The following is a 17,542-nucleotide window of genomic DNA, read 5'->3' as shown; positions in this document are numbered from 1 at the left end:
AATAACAAGATTTCTACTGTAAGAATAATGTCCAATTATAATCCAATGAACTGCCTATATGCACTGTTTACCTTGCACATATGCGCGTATAGATCTAAAATCAAGCAAAATAAAACTGGGAGAGAGGCGATATAAATATGCGCTTGTTGTCTTCATAATACGGTACTAATATATACAAAAAGAAAAGCAAGCACTTCTCAGGATCATAAGTATCGATCAGCATGACCTGCATACACAACATGGAGAGTACAATTAAATAACAAAATATCCATTTTTAAATGTATAAAAAAATGTAATTTTTTTTTCTGTTTTACCAAGATGCCAGTACCGTTAAGCAAACTGAACTACATTTCCCAGCGTGCATAGCGCCGCATCAAAGGAAGTCAGGCTGCAAGCGACACGTGATCCCAGTCTGCTATAGGTACGTCACAGTAGGAAGTCAGCGCTAGAATAGGTTGCAGGAGGAGTGTGCAGACGCTGTTTACACAAATACAAATAAACACTTTTTTTGCGATATTCTTTCATAACAACTAATGGTACACTGCGTCTGTTTGGTTTCCCATATTGTAAACCGTTGTACTGTTTTAAAATGGAACACATCACAACGCCCAAGGTAAGCAAAGATAACATTTCGTTGTTTATTATCACTTGAGCTACAGTGCGTCGTGCTACATATGGATATCCATCACAATGTGCGCTTTAGTAGAAATGATTACAATGTGTTTCTGCATTCCAGGCTTTCACGAGCGCTTGCATTAGAGGTGCTATTGTGTTGTCTTGTTTGTTGCTGTTAATTGTTTTGATTAATTGAAATACTGTACAAGTTTAAAATTCACCACCGCCCCAGAGCCAGTTGTATGATGAATGTGCTGCTTCTATTAATTTCAGGTCAGTGCCCGGACTCGTCATTAAATCTGAAAGCTGCAATAGCCGGTGCACTTGAGCGTCTTCTGTTCAGGGCTTCAGATACCTGACACAAGCAAGGCACAGTGTAATGCGGTGTACCATTGTCATGGTAGCCATGAAACACATTCAGAAAAAAAAAACCCACAAACACAGCCGGTTAAAGGAGCATAGCTAAGGACTACGTTGAAATTGCACAGTCATGTCATGTTGATTTTGCATGCAACAGCTTCCCAATACTTAATTTGCTGGGTGGGGATTGTTGGTTAAGTTTCTAGACTGTCTAACAGTGCACCAGGAAGTGTGTAATAAAATGGGTTATCAGGTAGTGTCTGTCACCACCAATCCAGCATTGTGTCTGGTTTACTGTAACATGAAACGTATAGGTTATGATATATTTATCAAAATGCAATTAAATATGTAATCCTTACAACTGTAGCGTTTTCTGGTTAGTTCATCAGTAGATACTGTGGAATGGCATTGTTTGAGTGAAGGTAGTGTGAAGATGTGTATGTGCATGTGACAGTGTTGTTTGAGTGAAGGTAGTGTGAAGATGTGTATGTGCATGTGACAGTGTTGTTTGAGTGAAGGTATTGTGAGGATGTGTGTGCATGTGACAGTGTTGTTTGAGTGAAGGGATTGTGAGGATGTGTGTGCATGTGACAGTGTTGTTTGAGTGAAGGGATTGTGAGGATGTGTATGTGCATGTGACAGTGTTGTTTGAGTGAAGGTATTGTGAGGATGTGCATGTGACAGTGTTGGAATACATGTACATGACTGATTTATAAAGGTGCTAATCAAAAAAAAAGTTTTTGTTTGAATGGCACTGCTACCTCTCATCTTAAATTGCATGAAATGATATCCTTGATGCCATTGTATGGTTATTGCTCAATTTAAATACAGCACTGTAAAGCATTGGCTGGAACTTCATTTCATAAGTATGGCATGCAAAACTACAATATTGTACATTATTTCAGGTTCAGACTTGAAAGTTATTCATTATACATGTTATTCTCTTTCTACAGCTGTCAAATGTAGCTTTACAGTAGATGTTAAATTAATAGCACTATCACAGAGATGGGTTTACTTTCATCTGAACTTGTTTACTTTGGTTTTAAACCACATAATGCATGGGTGAGTCTGTACTGAGCAAATACTAAGGGTTAAGGCTTTCAATGAGTCATGATACTGTTGTTGACATACAGTACCAGGGTAATTAAGTAATTTCTGTAGCATATGAAACAAGGTATTTAATAATGTCGTGAATAACAAAGTGGACAGATGCCGTCTCCAGGATTTCAAGCAGCTTTTGAGATTTCACACAGTGCTTACTCTATATTCCACTAATGTCGTCTTTGAATCTGTTTGAAACTGTCTGCTTGTGAACCGTGACGTGACCTCTTGGCAGAGCTCCTGCTCAAAGGCAGAGCCTTGCTTGAAGTGCCTGCTGTGTGAGCACAGAGTGCTGGAGGACTGAAGGAGCTTATTTGTATCTTGTTTCAGGTTGAACAGGTGAAGTTGTTAGACCGGTTCAGCAGTCGAGCGACAGCTGGAACACTGTACCTCACTGCAACTCATCTCTTATTCATAGAGTCCAATACTGCTGCTTCTGAAGAAACTTGGGTAAGAATATTAGTGCATATTCGTTTTTTTGCTGCTCCCACTTGCAAGCAGATCTTTATAAATGGTTTGATTTTACCTGACACTCCTGGTTAAAGGATTGATTGAAGCATACATTAATGGATAGGGAATCTGTTTTGTGCTCTCTGAGGCTAGATGGTTTTCATGGTAACCAAGACAGGCATGGGAATGAGACTCTTATTGCATAGCAGTTTCACCCATTCCAGGTTTTACTATGAGCTTGATTAGCCAACTCTTAGTAAAACCAGGAATGAATCAAACTGCTATGCATTTTGAGTCTTATTGCCATCCCTGCAGGAGCTTCACTTTCCTTTCAGGAAAGCAACCACTTTTGACAAAACAAGGAAAATCAGGAAATAGTCGTAATTAAGAAACCAGCAATACCCAACCATTATAAATATCAAAAAGCATAAATTAAAAACTCTAGGGCTGCTGCGTTTACAAATGTATCTAAACGTGTACTCAAACTAAACTAAACCAAGGAGAATAACCAGTACTGTTCATGCTGTTACACATATTGATTGGACCAGAGTCACAACATTGCCAAGACATTGCTCCCCTGTTTAGTAAGCAGTACATTATCTAGTAGAACTGTTATGTAACAACAAGACAAATGAATATTCCTTCTGAATTCATTTAAAACTGTTATAACAGCAAGGCAAACGAATATGCCTGCTGAACCTGTAACTATACTGTATCGCAGATCATGACTGTCCCTTACGGGTTTGGTTCAGTGCGTTCCCCGTCTCACTACAGTGTCTGAGTGCCCTGGGCTTGCTTTGTCATCCCCATTCCCTGCATGTGAATCGCCTCTGCTGATTCTGTCAGACTTGGCTATTTTGTTTCCAAAGAAGGAGACATTTCAATAGGAAGTTAATGGAGATACAACCACAGCTGTGACTGCCCAGCACAGTGAGGTCGCCTTGGAAACGAAGCAGAGGAAACAGAAGCTCTGCTGAAGCAGGCTGAATGGACTGCCTTTCCTGAACTGTTTGCTCTGCTGTGCCGTGAATGCCAAGCTGATAATGACCAAGCTGGCATTTGCTACCGCAGCCGATGCCTTGCGGTTGGCCACCTCGTACTTGAGTGGGAAGCTGTGCTGTATATCGAGCACAGGACACGTCGTCGCGTTTCTTTTCCCTTTGCACTGTGGAATTTCTGATAGCCATATTCGGTGGTACAAGAGATGAGCTGAGCTGTGTAAGGAAGGGAAACTACCCCCCTGCCTATCTCATTGTTGTAATCTGCTGCTAGTTGCTTTGTGTTTTAGATTTAAAAAAATACATAGATAAAAATGTAATGGGGTCTGTTCAATAGCACTGAATCTAAAACACGTCGCTTTCATGAATGAATACACAGCCCTTTGTGTGCCATGCCTATGAAAATCACACCTCTGACATGTATGCAAGTTACTTCAGTGTGTTTCTGTCTAATTGTAATTAAGGATCAAACATCTATATAGAAGTCAGGTCAGTGCAGGAATAATCAGTATTTATTACATCATTTCAATGTGCTTTTGAGATTTTGGACACAATGCACATTATATATTACACTTCCATTGACTGCTTATAGCATTTAACATGACCCCAGGCACCAGAGCCTCTTATTCCACTAAATATTATTTTAATGATCTTTTCTGAAAATGAAGCAATATTATATATAGTTTTCACAAAAAACCAGTGCTGTATTTTTTTTACCCCGGTAATGTAATTGCCCTTCTTCCACTGAAACAGATTCTCCATCACCACATTGCGGTGGTAGAAAAACTGTCCTTAACCACGTCTGGGTGCCCCCTGGTGATCCACTGCCGTAACTTCAGGGTTGTCCACTTCGTGATCCCGAGAGAGCGAGACTGTCACGACATCTACAGCTCGCTGTTACTGCTGCGCAGACCAGGTGCGTGAAGCATGCAGTCCGTGTGGAGTACGGGACATGTGAGGCAGGGGCTGGGCCAATCCCTGCTTTGCAATTCCAATTCCATGTTCAAATCCATTCCCAACTCCAATTCCCATTCCCTTTAATCCATTCCAGCACGTCACTGAGCAGAACTGCAATCGGCAGTATTCTGTTAAAATGAGCTTCTCACAGTGGCAACACATTACTTCAATCAAAGCCACTGTTAGTCAATGGAATTGGCTTCAAATGAAAGCAGTGATCATCATTTGATCAGTGATGTGTTGGAATTGATGAAAAGGGAACTGGGATTAGAATTGAAAAACAGGAATTGAAAACAGGTCTGGTGCTGTTTGACGTTCGGGCTGGCTCTGGGATTTGGGTGATAACATGAGATAATTAGTGCTGGGACAAATATCTGAATATTGGAAGAAACACTGTTCATATTGGTTCATGTGACAGGATTTATAAGTGCATCCAAAAGATGCGAAGGAAACACCCCCCCCCCCCTACTGTACAGAAGTGCTTCTCTGTTTTGAACTTCTCTTTTTTCTGTGATAGGTCATTGTATTGGGCACTGGGGTTGTTTTATTTATGTGTACTACATTTTATTTCTGTAATGTGGTACAGAGTATGCTTTAATTTTCCAATCTGATTCAAAATGAAAAAATATTCCTTTTCAATTTTAGAACAGAATAAGATTGATCTTCTCGATGGTTAAGAGCTGAAGAGATTTCCTTTTCAGGGTTCTGCACTGTTTGAAGAGGGCCACTGTTTAGTTGTAACAGGTAACATAAAGTTAGAACGGACATACAATTTCTTAATTGTGATTTCCTTGAACTTCCAGCCTCCTACGACGATCTCTATGCCTTCTCCTATAACCCAAAGCAGAGCGAGCAGCAGAGGGCGGGCGGCTGGCAGCTCATTGATCTGGCCTCGGAGTACGAGCGGATGGGCGTGCCATGTGACCACTGGCAGCTGACTGACGTCAACAGGAACTACAAGGTGAGGGAAGCACACCCAGGCTGTCTCTGGATGGGCTGCAGCAGCTCTCCATTTCTTAAACTATTGTTTTTAAGACCACTTCCTCTATATTCAGATTAATAGCCAGTGGCCTTTACCAGCAAGGGCCTTGCTTCTATTTCTGTGCTTTCTTCACAAAGGGTCCAGTTCAATTACATCTGAGATTCGTCTGAGATATCATCGATAAGGCAGCATAAAAAAAAACAAAAAAATCCCCCATAAATCTCCACATTCACATTGTTTATTGAATTCATTTATATTTTGATTAAATTAGGCCCAAAAGTTATTAACATTCCTCTTTATTATTATTATTATTATTATTATTTATTTCTTAGCAGACGCCCTTATCCAGGGCGACTTACAATTGTTACAAGATATCACATTATACATTATTTCACATTATACAGATATCACATTATTTTTACATACAATTACCCATTTATACAGTTGGGTTTTTACTGGAGCAATCTAGGTAAAGTACCTTGCTCAAGGGTACAACAGCAGTGTCCCCCACTGGGGATTGAACCCACAACCCTCCGGTCAAGAGTCCAGAGCCCTAACCACTACTCCACACTGCTGAAATAAAAGAGATCCAAACTCTTAATCGGTATTACTAAGTGGGGAAAGTGTTAGGGGATGATTCTGGACTTTACTTTAATAGCAGCCTTTGAGATTGTGAACAAAGCAAATGATGAAATCCGCACTCTCCTCGGGTTTCGATTAGCGAGAGTCTACTCTGTTACAGTGTGCTCCAGTTTGTCAGTGAATCAGCTTGCACTGAAATGTATTTCTGTTATGCTTAGCCACTCCCCTGGGACATTCCACCCCTTGTAGGGTCTCAGTAGTCAGACCATCGCACACCAGGAGAAGGGGATATGGCAGATAACTACTAGTAACGGAGTAGATGCGCTCTTGTTATTTCACTTTACTACAGCTTATGAAGTCTGTTTGAAACCTTCAGCTATGTTGCTAGCTATACTTTACTTATCCCTGTATGTGTACTCGCTATGATAAGTACTCAGAAGACAGCAACTAGAAAAGAGCCATGCATAGCCTTCATTCCAGTGAATAAACTCAGCTTGATTGCAGAAACTGTGTCTCGTTATTTCACCGACTCAACGATCCTGACGGTTCAGCACGACTTACTACGGGGGAAACACTCCTGAAGTGGAGTCCAGATCTCTACAACTTACTTGACTCTGCTTTCAGTGCACACCGTATCGGAGATTCAGTGAGAAATGGCTGCTTTATCAGTCTAAAATTGAAATATACTGTATGGCTTGGCCCAGTGGCAAGCTTTGTATGCAGTGCAGAACAGTGCTGGTTAAGAATAATGGATTAATTTACTGTACTGCAGAAACCTACTGAGCTGGTTATCCGAGATGCTGTTAATCACCTGTAATTGGTTTTGTGTTATTAATTCGCTTTTGCAAAAGTTTTTCTGAATCGGCTCGAGATCAGTTCAGAGCACATACAGCAGGAGCCTGATTGCTCAGATTCCTAGCAGCTGGTAATGTCAGTAATCTACCTAAATCAGCCCCCTCTTCTGTTTCACGCAATCCTTTCAGGTTTGTGACACCTATCCAAGAGACCTCTTTGTCCCAGTGTCAGCAAGCAAGCCCATCATCGTGGGAAGCTCCAAATTCCGGAGTAAAGGGAGGTTCCCAGTGCTATCCTATTTCTACCAGGAGAAAAAGGTACAGTTGGCAAGTCACTGTTGCATGCCTAGATTTTGACGTTCCTTTGAAAGATTTGGCTCAGTGTTACAAGAACTCCCATTGTCGTGTTCAGTGACAGACACACATAAGTAGGGGGGAAATAACAATTCCTGAAGGGCGCTGTTCAATTTGCTTTATCAAAATATGTGGGTCCTGTTCGTGTTTCCTTGCAAGTTCATGTACAGTACAGTAATGCGATACCTGTCTTGGCAATCACCATTATAGAAACCAATAAAAAATAAAGAAAATAGGGCTTGCATGAAGACAGCATTATCCGCGTGTCTCCTGTACATACCAGCCTATACGGAGGGTGCTCACATTCTCTTCTCTCCAGGCCGCTGTGTGTCGCTGCAGTCAGCCTCTCTCTGGCTTCAGTGCCAGGTGTCTGGAAGATGAGCACATGCTGCAGGCCATCAGCAAAGCCAATCACAACAGCCGCTTCATGTACGTCATGGACACAAGACCCAAGGTAGGACCAGTGCTGACCAGCTGATCATGCCTGTGTCGCCTGCTGGGGTTTACAGCCAATGTGTGCTTCTTTATCTAATACATGATCTTGAGGACAGGGTTGGGGGCAAATCTTGTTTTTCAATGATGTGTTGGAATTGATTAAAAGGGGATGGGAATTGGAATTGATTTTAAAAAGGAGTTGGAATTGAAAAATAGGAATTGACCCCGATCCTGCTTGAAGATGTGCTGTAACCTCCTACTGATGTGTTTGTGTTTCCCAAAAGTAGCTCACTTTTGAGCTATTTTTGGGAAACACAAACTTAACTGTCAATGAAGAATGCTAAACTATTAGAGAATGCTGCATGATTGTGGGACTCTGCAGAGTTAGTGTACCGCAGACCGCACTGTCAAATCCTTTGTGTTTGCTTTGCAGCTGAACGCCCTGGCCAACAGAGCTGCAGGGAAGGGCTATGAAAACGAAGACAACTACTCCAATATCAGGTTCCAGTTTGTAGGGATCGAGAACATCCACGTCATGAGGGCCAGCCTCCAGAAGCTTCTCGAAGGTCAGTGCAAGGCTGCTGCTTGTCTTGAAGACACTGGACTGCACTTACCCGTGTGAGAACAACACATGGGAGGTGCGGCTGCCTTCTCCCTAAGTGACTGCGGTGAAGTGCAATCCATCATCAATCACACAGAGGGAGAGGGAGAGGGAGAGGGAGAGGGAGAGGGAGAGGGAGAGGGAGAGGGAGAGGGAGCTCTGCCAGATTTTTTCAATTAAATTCAAAAAAGAATATGAAGCTGTACGATCTAAACAACAGCAACATTTTTTAATGGGGAGTCAGAGCTACAGTGATCGATGTTTACATGCTTTGTCTGTTCTCGTCTGTGATTGCTTCCTGTCTGTTTTTGTATTTATTTGTTTATGTTTCAGTAATTGGTACAAAGTCTCTGTCCATGACTGACTATTTCTCGGGGTTGGAGAGCTCGGGATGGCTGCGTCACATCAAAGCTGTTCTGGATGCTGCTGTCATCTTAGCTAAAGTAAGTCGTTGATGTCCAGTATGATACACGCGCTCGCAGGGAGAGGTGTCTCTTCGTAGATGGTACTGGGTGCAGTAATTGACAGACAGACGCTGTATAGGAGCTAGCTTGTGTGACATCTCCCTACATGAGCTTCACAGCTGAAATATTGTAACTTGTGTATATGTTGCATCCCAAGCCATGAAACCGAACCCTTTTTAACTTGTTCCTGTCGAAAGCTTGTGCATTTTGTATTCTTGGGCTGGTAATTGCCCTTGCACTTCCGTATTGCTACTGTAATGAAACGGATCAAGTAAAGGTGACTGCGTGTTCATTTCAATCTCAGCGCGTGACGCTCACAGGCAAGTACCTTTATAACGATGCAGCTTGAACCTGGACATAGCACTTGCCATGCATTTGGTGCCAATTGACAGACTCAGGATTCAGCACACAGAGGCTGTCCATCTATTATCTATTAGCTATCATCCTCCCACTAGGTACTCTACTGAACAGGCTGTTCTACTCAGCGAGGTGCTTCAGTGGAGGCTTGCTTGTTGTTTGCTACTCGCTGCATCACCTGTGTTTGTGTCTCTGTCTCTGTTGCAGGCAGTCCCAGTGCATCACTGCTGTATTTGTGTCTCTGTTGCAGGCAGTCCCAGTGCATCACTGCTGTATTTGTGTCTCTGTTGCAGGCAGTCCCAGTGCATCACTGCTGTGTTTGTGTCTCTGTCTCTGCTGCAGGCAGTCACAGTGGAAGGCGCCAGTGTGCTGGTGCACTGTTCTGACGGCTGGGATCGCACGGCCCAGGTCTGCTCTTTAGGGGCTCTGCTTATGGATCCATTCTACCGGACCATCAAGGGTCTCATGGTACTGTATATGCTGATCTAGTCTTGCTTTTGTAAACCTCTCTCATTTGTACAGTTTTACTGTCTCTCTAGTTTGTACAGTTTTACTATCTCTCTCTCGTTTGTACAGTTTTACTCTCTCGTTTGTACATTTTTACTCTCTCATTTGTATAGTTTTATATCTCTTGTTTGTAAGTATAATCTGAACTATTAATCTTTGTATTAAGTTTTTTTTTGTGATAACTTTTTTTTCTTGTCCAAGGTTTTGATAGAAAAAGACTGGATCTCATTTGGGCACAAATTTGCTGACAGGTACTGTTCTAAAATACTCTAACATGAATATATTGTATTTTAATACGAGAGTAGATGTCTATTGTGTGAATATGTGCTAATGTTAAGGCTGGTTCACACTGGGTATATGATTCAGACGGACGCTACGAACGGACGCAGGCTGTAGTTCACACTGAGCAATCTTCTCCCTGCGTTAGTTCATTCTGATTGGTTTAAAAAAGACCACACTCTTCTGGAGGTTCGGGGAGTCGTGCACACAGCTGCATTTAACTTGTACACTGTAGAACCGCAGAGCCTCTTATAAACAGCTGATACAAAAAAACAAAAAATAATTATTGTGTGATTGACAGCAAATGCCACCATTCAGTTTCATGGTAAAATCACTGACATTCACTCAATTTAACCATCCCGCTTTCAGTGAACACGGTTTAAATTCCTGAGTTGTTAGTTTTCATTCAGATTATTTATCTGTTTGTTTATGATATCGCACATGCTTAATTATTATTATTAGTTCTTTAAACGTTTTCCGCTATACAAGTATAATTTATTTCAAAGAATAAACGTTAAATTGTACTTGTAAAATTCTAAAGGAAAGAGAAAGGCGTGTGATTAGTTGAACGCGAGCGACGTCACCAACTTGACGCTTAGAAGTTGAAATCTACCAACTCATCTGCAGCATCTACGATTTGAACGCAAGGTGGTGCGTTCGTAGTGTCCGTCTGAATCGTATGCCCGGTGTGAACCAGTCTTTAGTCTTCAAGCATAGGTACTTTGTAGACTGACTGCACAGTGGCCATGCATTGCTCTCCTCGGTCAGCCCCTGGGTTATGGATAAGTCATATTTCAAATAAAGAAATTGCTTTACACTTGAGGGATGTTTCTGAATACGATTCTTGGGTACTTTTTGCTGTAGTATGGTTCGATTTATTCTTCTGAATTTGTTAAATGAAGGTGTCCTACAGCATTTCCGTCACAAGATGGCAGCGAGGAGCAGCAGCTGTGGGTGACTGTGCTGCTGCTGCTCCAATCCAGTGATGATGATTGAAAAGCCCTGCGGAAAGGGAAGGGGATTACACTGGATAATGTACCATAATTAAGTAACCTTGGAAAAACAAGGGGAAAAAATGATATTTCTACAGCTCCCATTAAATAGATTAGGCAGTGTAATTGAAGCGTGTGTTAGCAGTCATTAAAGTGATCATTCATTACCAGGCAGTCTGCAGTCTTGTAGCCTCTTCTTACATGTTCTGTTCTTCGCCACTCCCAGTGTGTTACAGTTGTAACCTCCTCAGATGCACTGAATAAACCCATTGTTCCCGCACGGATTCCCAGGTGTGATCAGCTGGACGGGGACCCCAAGGAAGTGTCCCCTGTGTTCACCCAGTTCCTGGAGTGCGTGTGGCAGCTGACGGAGCAGTTTCCACAGGCCTTCCAGTACAACGAGTGGTTCCTTATCCAGATCCACGAGCACGTCCACTCCTGCCAGTTCGGGAACTTCCTGGGGAACTGTCAGAGAGAACGGGAAGAGCTCAGGTGAGAAACCATGCGGCAGACCTTACCTGAGAGACCAACACAGTACAGAACTGTACAATACAATACAGTGCAATACAGAACTGTACAATACAGTGCTGTACAATACAATACAGTGCCATACAGTGCTGTACAATACAATACAGTGCAATACAGAACTGTACAATACAGTGCTGTACAATATAATACAATACAGAGCTGTACAATACAATACAGTGCCATACAGAACTGTACAATACAATACAGTGCCATACAGAACTGTACAATATAATACAGTGCCATACAGAACTGTACAATACAATACAGTGCCATACAGAACTGTACAAAACAATACAGTGCCATACAGAACTGTACAATACAATACAGTGCAATACAGTACTGTACAGTACAATACATTACTGTACAATACAGTGCTGTACAATATAATACAATACAGAGCTGTACAATACAGTATAGTACTGTACTGTACAATACAGTTCTGTACAATGCAATACTATACAATACAGAACTGATCATACAGTACTGTACAGTACAATACTGTACAGTACAATACAATGCAGTACAGTACAATATAATACTGTACAGTACAGTACACTATAGTAAGGTACAATGCACTACTGTACAGTACAATACAGGTTTATAAAGTGCTGTACGTATAATACATTTTAAATAATAATAAATGTCAAACAAATAGGTTTTTAATCTACATTTAAAAATTGGTGAGTCCCTGACATGTTTTGGCAGAGAATTCCATAGTTGGGGAGCGCAGTACCTGAATGCCCTCCCCACCTCTCACAGTTCTGAATGCCCTCCCCACCTCTCACAGTCCTGAATGCCCTCCCCACCTCCCACAGTTCTGAATGCCCTCCCCACCTCTCACAGTTCTGAATGCCCTCCCCACCTCTCACAGTTCTGAATGCCCTCCCCACCTCTCACAGTTCTGAATGCCCTCCCCACCTCTCACAGTTCTGAATGCCCTCCCCACCTCCCACAGGTGGGGAGGGCATTCAGGACTGTGGGAGAAGAGCGTGGAGAACAGGCTGGATCGTATTCAGAGAGCATGTCTGAGGAGCTAACCCATGAAGGATGTTATCTGTAATTCACATGAACTGTTTTTAAAGATCTTTATATATAAACTGTTGCTTCTACTAGTCATTGTGTTTTAATTGACTCAGGAATGGAGAGCTCTGTGCAGTGTATTAGGGGTGCCCCCTGTTCGTTAGGGGGTCATCCGCAAATATTTTTAGGAATGTCTCAGACGAATGGATGGCTGCTGTCGGAATTCTTTTTTGTTTCCCCCTTGGCTGAACTGCTTTTTGCTTTATGGGAAAACAATGCGTGGTGTCCTTGCAGATCTTTTGGCTGGGTGACCCCGAGAGTTGTGCGCACCCATCCATTTCACAGAACAGTACAACGCAGTACAAAACAACACAACACAATAGGGGTCAATTTTATGTCAAACACATTGAGATATTACAGGGATGGAAATAAGGCTCCTATTGCACAGAGGTTTCACCCATTTCAGGTTTTACTACAAACTTGATTAGCCACAGTTTGTAGGTAACAAGCTCAGCTGTTTCTTATTAACTCCTAGTAAAACCAGGAATGGACCTAACTGCTGTGCACTGGGAGTCTTATTCCCACCCCTGTATTAGAATTTCAAATAGGATTCTCATTGCAGTTTAAATGAAGCAGTTAGTGAGCTGGTTCTGGCCCTTTTAGAGACTGTATAATTTACTGTATTTCATGCTTTCTCACTCTTGTAATAGCCGTAGTCTTCTCTATGAAGCAGCCCGTGTGAAGGTAATGTTATAGGCATGCATGTGAAGACAGAAGGAGGACGCTCTCCCATAGACAATGGCAGGCTTCCCACGGAACAGACTTGACAGCAGGTAGCGGACTGCACTGTAGCTGTGCCTCCTGCCTGTATGAGCTGTTCTGCAAAGCCCACAGAAGACATTCTTTCAGTTGGCGCTTTAACCCTTTTTCCTTTCTCTCGTTCAGGTTGAAAGACAAGACGTACTCCTTGTGGCAGTTTCTTCTGAATGACCAGGAGAACTATGTGAACCCTGTTTACCAGCCCGGCTTCTCTGAAACACACCCAGTTCTGGAACCCAGCACGCTGCCATTCAGTTTCAAGTGAGTCTCTAATCCGTCACACTGCAGTACAGCGCCGATCATCAAGAGCTTCGTTCCAAAGAGAGCTTCCAACCCTTTCTGAGAGACTGTGGTCTATCTTAATGATCTAACCGGTGCTGGATATAAAAACCCATGCTGTACTGTATTATAAACCTCTCCAATCGTTTCAGCCAATCAGGTTCCTAGTAGAGTGGTCAGAATTCTACAGGTAAAATAATCTTGAAAGTCTACAGTGACATCATCTTTAAGCAGCCTTTGTGACCCAGTCCAGTATATAACCTAAAAACACTTTTTCAAAATAAATGTCTTCATACACAGAAACACGTAAAAAATTCAGAGCAAAGGTAACATATAAACTGAATCCAGGGATTGGTACGGGAGTTGCGTTGCATAGCGGTGTAGCTAGTACAGGTTGTACTCTGATTTAGCTCACAGTAAAACCTGACCTGAATAAAACTGCTAAGTCATCCCAGTAAATCTAACCCTCATCCCCTTGTTAGCCAACATTACGTAAATAGAGCATTATAAAACAAATCAAAGAACTCGCCTCCTCCAAGCTGTATGACCTCTATAGTTCCAGAATGGCTATCCCAGACAATCCGTTGTTCAATGAATGCTGTCTCTCTCCCTTATCCCAGTCTCTCTAGGCAGTGCTATACTGTAACAGCATCTCTATTCCACAGACCCTTCAGAGCTACTGTAAAACAGAAGAGCACGCTGCACTGCAGGGCTGTGCGTTCTGTAAACTTCACAAGTGCCTGCATTAGCTGCTGCTGTCTCAGATTGCTGGATCTGCTCATCTACTTTCACCTGTGCTTTTATCCAGGTCCCCTTCTGTAGTTTCAGATCATTGATCCAGGTGTTACATGCTGTTGATTGCACTTGAGAAACCTTGCAGAGGTTGAGAATTGCCTTAGAGTTCTTGGCTTGTGAACAAACCTCTGAATGTGGCCCGACCCTAATAAGAGTTCCCCATAGTAAAAACATAGCAAAATGTAATATAGCATAGTGAAATCAGGGTAAAGCATAGGTAAGCATTGGAAAGCAAAGAGAGGTATGGTAAAGTATGTAAAAAAACACACATGTCAAACAATAGTAAACTGTGGGAAATGCATAGTATACTAATTGAAAATGCATGGGGAAAAACTGCAAAATGACTGTGCGGAGTGTACCACAGTAAACTTTTAGAAGGGTACTAAGAGTTAAAGAACAACACAGAAATAGTAGTGTTGTTGTTATTATTACTATTATGAGTGCATCTTGTCATGCTTGCTGCTTCTGGTTGTGACTGCAGGTTCTGGAGGAATATGTACCACCAGTTTGACCGATCCATGCACCCCAGGCAGTCTGTGTTGAAGCAGGTCCTGTCTCTAAAAGCTAGCAACAGGGACCTGGAGAAGGCGGCCAGAGCACTGGAGGCTGTAAGTATAGTGCATTACAGTGTTAGCTTCAAAAAGCTAAAGCGGTGTGCGTGTGCGTGTGCGTGTGTTCAGCAAGTGTAAGCACTTTTTGTTCAGCTTTATAATAATAATGTACACTTTTATGTAGTGCTTTTCATCATAAATTGTTCTAATTTATGATGAATAAAATAATGTTATGCTGGAACCCTTCAAAACCCTTCATAATAAAATCAAATTCTAACGCTCCTAAACATTTAGCAGTGTTTTGTTTTGTAAATTTTGTGAGTTTGTTCAGTTTCTGACAGTGTGCAGTCACCAAGTCGTATTACACACTAGTTAAATTCCCGTTGGATTTCAAGGCAAACCTTTGCGACACCTTGAAGGTGGGAGGGAGTGGTATTAAGCCGTTGTATTTGCATTGTGTGCTTGTCTTGTTTTCTTTCAGAAGCTGCAGAAACAAGGAGTCTTCCTGTCGATTGCAGTTGACAGCAAGTCCAAGGATCCAGTTCACCCAGTCCGGCCCAAGTCGCTGATTCTCTCTGCCCCTCTGAATTGCAAGGAGGACGAGCAGAAGCTGTCTGTCTGTGACCGCGTTAGGACTGTGGAGGGCAGCAGCAGTGCTGAAAATGGATACAATGAAGAGGAAGAGGAGCCAGCATCCTTCACAAAGCCAGAGCCCACTCTGGTCAGCCTGGAGCGTGGGGTGGCAAGAATGACCTGCTAGCCCGGACTGAAAACATCCAATAAATCAAACACAATGTCTCCAAGATCACTACACTGCTACTGTGTGCATGCTACCCCACAACGGAGTGCTAGCGAAGGGTGATAACTATGTGCATGGCTTTCAGAAGGGCTTTGGAAAGGGGGGGGGGGGGGGCGGGTACAGTCTGTTCACTAATGACAGGTTTTATGGAACTACTACCGTTTCTCTTATTTGCTTAATCGAAAAAAATTCCAATTGATAAGCTAGACTTAAAATAAATAAATAAATAATAATTCTCCATTGTGGAAGTACTTGTCGGAGGGTAGTGTTTATATAATTGTATGGTATTAAAAACTTTTTTTTTGTATATATTTTACTTTTTTTATTTTATTTGCATTCTCCCTTTTGTACTTGAAGTTTGTAGAAAGACGTTTATTTTGTATTTCTTTTGGTTGTTGCATATATTGTTTGTCCGTGTCTGTTCGGTAGATGTGTTTGTATATTGAGCTGCTTTTCAGATTTTAATGGAAGAGCTTGTTCTGCCCGCTTCATAACCTCTTTCTCCTTTGCCATTTCATTGTAATATTCCAGTGGCCTTCTTTGTTCAACTGATAAGAACAGCATAAGGAGATTACTTACTGTACGAATTAACCCAATCATTAAAGGGCACTATGAAAGGAGATAGCTTTTTTTCTGTCATTTACATCCATGTGCATATTTTAACCCCAAACTGATGCTATTAGACTGCCTAAACAATTCAAACAGTTCCTGCATTCTGTTTGGTTGTCTTTATTTTTAGTAAATAACTCGCCTCCCTTTCAAAATGACGTGTGTGGTGTTTTAAAATAAAAGATTTCATGTTGTTTCTCAGTCATGCATCATTAGGACAGATTCTTTTATTGCAGAATGTACAAAAAGAATATTTAACACTTTGGTGGCCTTTTCTAGATTCTTAGCCTTAACTAACGAGAGTTTAGTTATACACTTTGATTTGCAGATATGACCAAAATTTAAGCCTGGTTATGGGTTCACCGCAGTCGTCAGTAGTTTTTTTTAATTTATTCCAGAAAATAATGTAGAAATGTACAGTCCGTGGATCTACTGCACTGCAAAGCTAGTCCATGCATGGTCCAAAAAGACGTATTTATTTAATGCATCAAGTGTCTGTATTGAATGTGAGTGTAATGCAGGGTAATGAAACTCAGTTACATATATTGCCTTATAAATAGTTCAGGAAACTTGAAATCGAATGAGATCTGTAAATGCATTGTTTCTTGTTTTTGTAGGCAAGGTTCTTTATGCAAAATTGGATTAAAAAAAATTAGACCATTTTTGTTATTGAAAACTATGTGCAGGGTGATTAGAAAGTTTGCCACATCGAAGCACCCTATCATTGATGTGGTGAACTCAAACTGGTGCCTGCATTGACAGGGATGCAAATTGAAATATAAAGATGTCATTTTATGAATTTATTTCTAGTGGACCATGAGCCTCAATGTAATGCAGTATAAACGTGTGTTAAATATTGATATGCATTTTTATTCTTTTTTTTTTAAGTGGACATTAGGCTCAGGTACGAGAAGCAATAAATTAGAGGTTGATAATTCTGTATAATTTTAAGCCTGGTTATGGGTAATCTGTGTAATAAATTTGAAAATTAAAATATTCTTTAAATCTATTAGAGCTTTTAACTATATTGCACTTAAAAAAAAAAAATTCCATCACTCTATCTATTTGTAAGCATGACATTCTCCTATCCTGTGTTTGATTGGTGAGAATAAAGCAGTAATAAGAGGCTGTTTTTTTTTTTTTTTTTTTTTAAGGGATTCATGCATGCCTTTGTATTCTTCACAGCACCCTTGCAGCCTTGTGTGCGGTGCATTCCAGAGCAGGTCCTCCACCCCACAGGGAATGTGCACAGACGAGTCCTGCAGCAGACAAGCACAAGACAGCCACGCGGGGCCGTTGTTTCGCATGCATGCA

At 41.6% G+C, this 17,542-nt stretch overlaps 1 protein-coding gene across 1 annotated transcript; it reads left to right on the top strand.

Annotated features, from left to right (window-relative positions):
• The first annotated feature begins 423 nt into the window (after nt 1–423).
• LOC117407259 (myotubularin-related protein 6-like) lies at nt 424–16,429 on the top strand. The gene is made up of 14 exons (XM_034915997.2): nt 424–613; nt 2,407–2,526; nt 4,278–4,440; nt 5,285–5,442; nt 7,029–7,157; nt 7,513–7,647; nt 8,062–8,194; nt 8,563–8,672; nt 9,393–9,518; nt 9,759–9,808; nt 11,120–11,320; nt 13,322–13,456; nt 14,751–14,877; nt 15,302–16,429. Exons 1-14 carry the CDS (start codon nt 590–592, stop codon nt 15,578–15,580), a joined length of 1,890 nt encoding a protein of 629 aa, XP_034771888.2. The 5' UTR covers nt 424–589; the 3' UTR covers nt 15,581–16,429.
• The last annotated feature ends 1,113 nt before the right edge of the window (nt 16,430–17,542 follow it).

Source organism: Acipenser ruthenus, chromosome 9, assembly GCF_902713425.1.
Source record: "Acipenser ruthenus chromosome 9, fAciRut3.2 maternal haplotype, whole genome shotgun sequence".
NCBI lineage: Eukaryota > Metazoa > Chordata > Actinopteri > Acipenseriformes > Acipenseridae > Acipenser > Acipenser ruthenus.
Note: the sequence above shows the minus strand (reverse complement) of the source record. Positions and strands in the feature narration are given on the sequence as shown.

Bases quoted from the DNA above. Each gene is read 5' to 3' on its own strand.
- LOC117407259 (XM_034915997.2), top strand. From the start codon at position 590: ATGGAACACATCACAACGCCCAAG. The intron at 5,443-7,028 runs GTGAGGGAAGCA...CAATCCTTTCAG, and splicing joins ACGTCAACAGGAACTACAAG to GTTTGTGACACCTATCCAAG. The intron at 11,321-13,321 runs GTGAGAAACCAT...TCTCTCGTTCAG, and splicing joins AGAGAACGGGAAGAGCTCAG to GTTGAAAGACAAGACGTACT.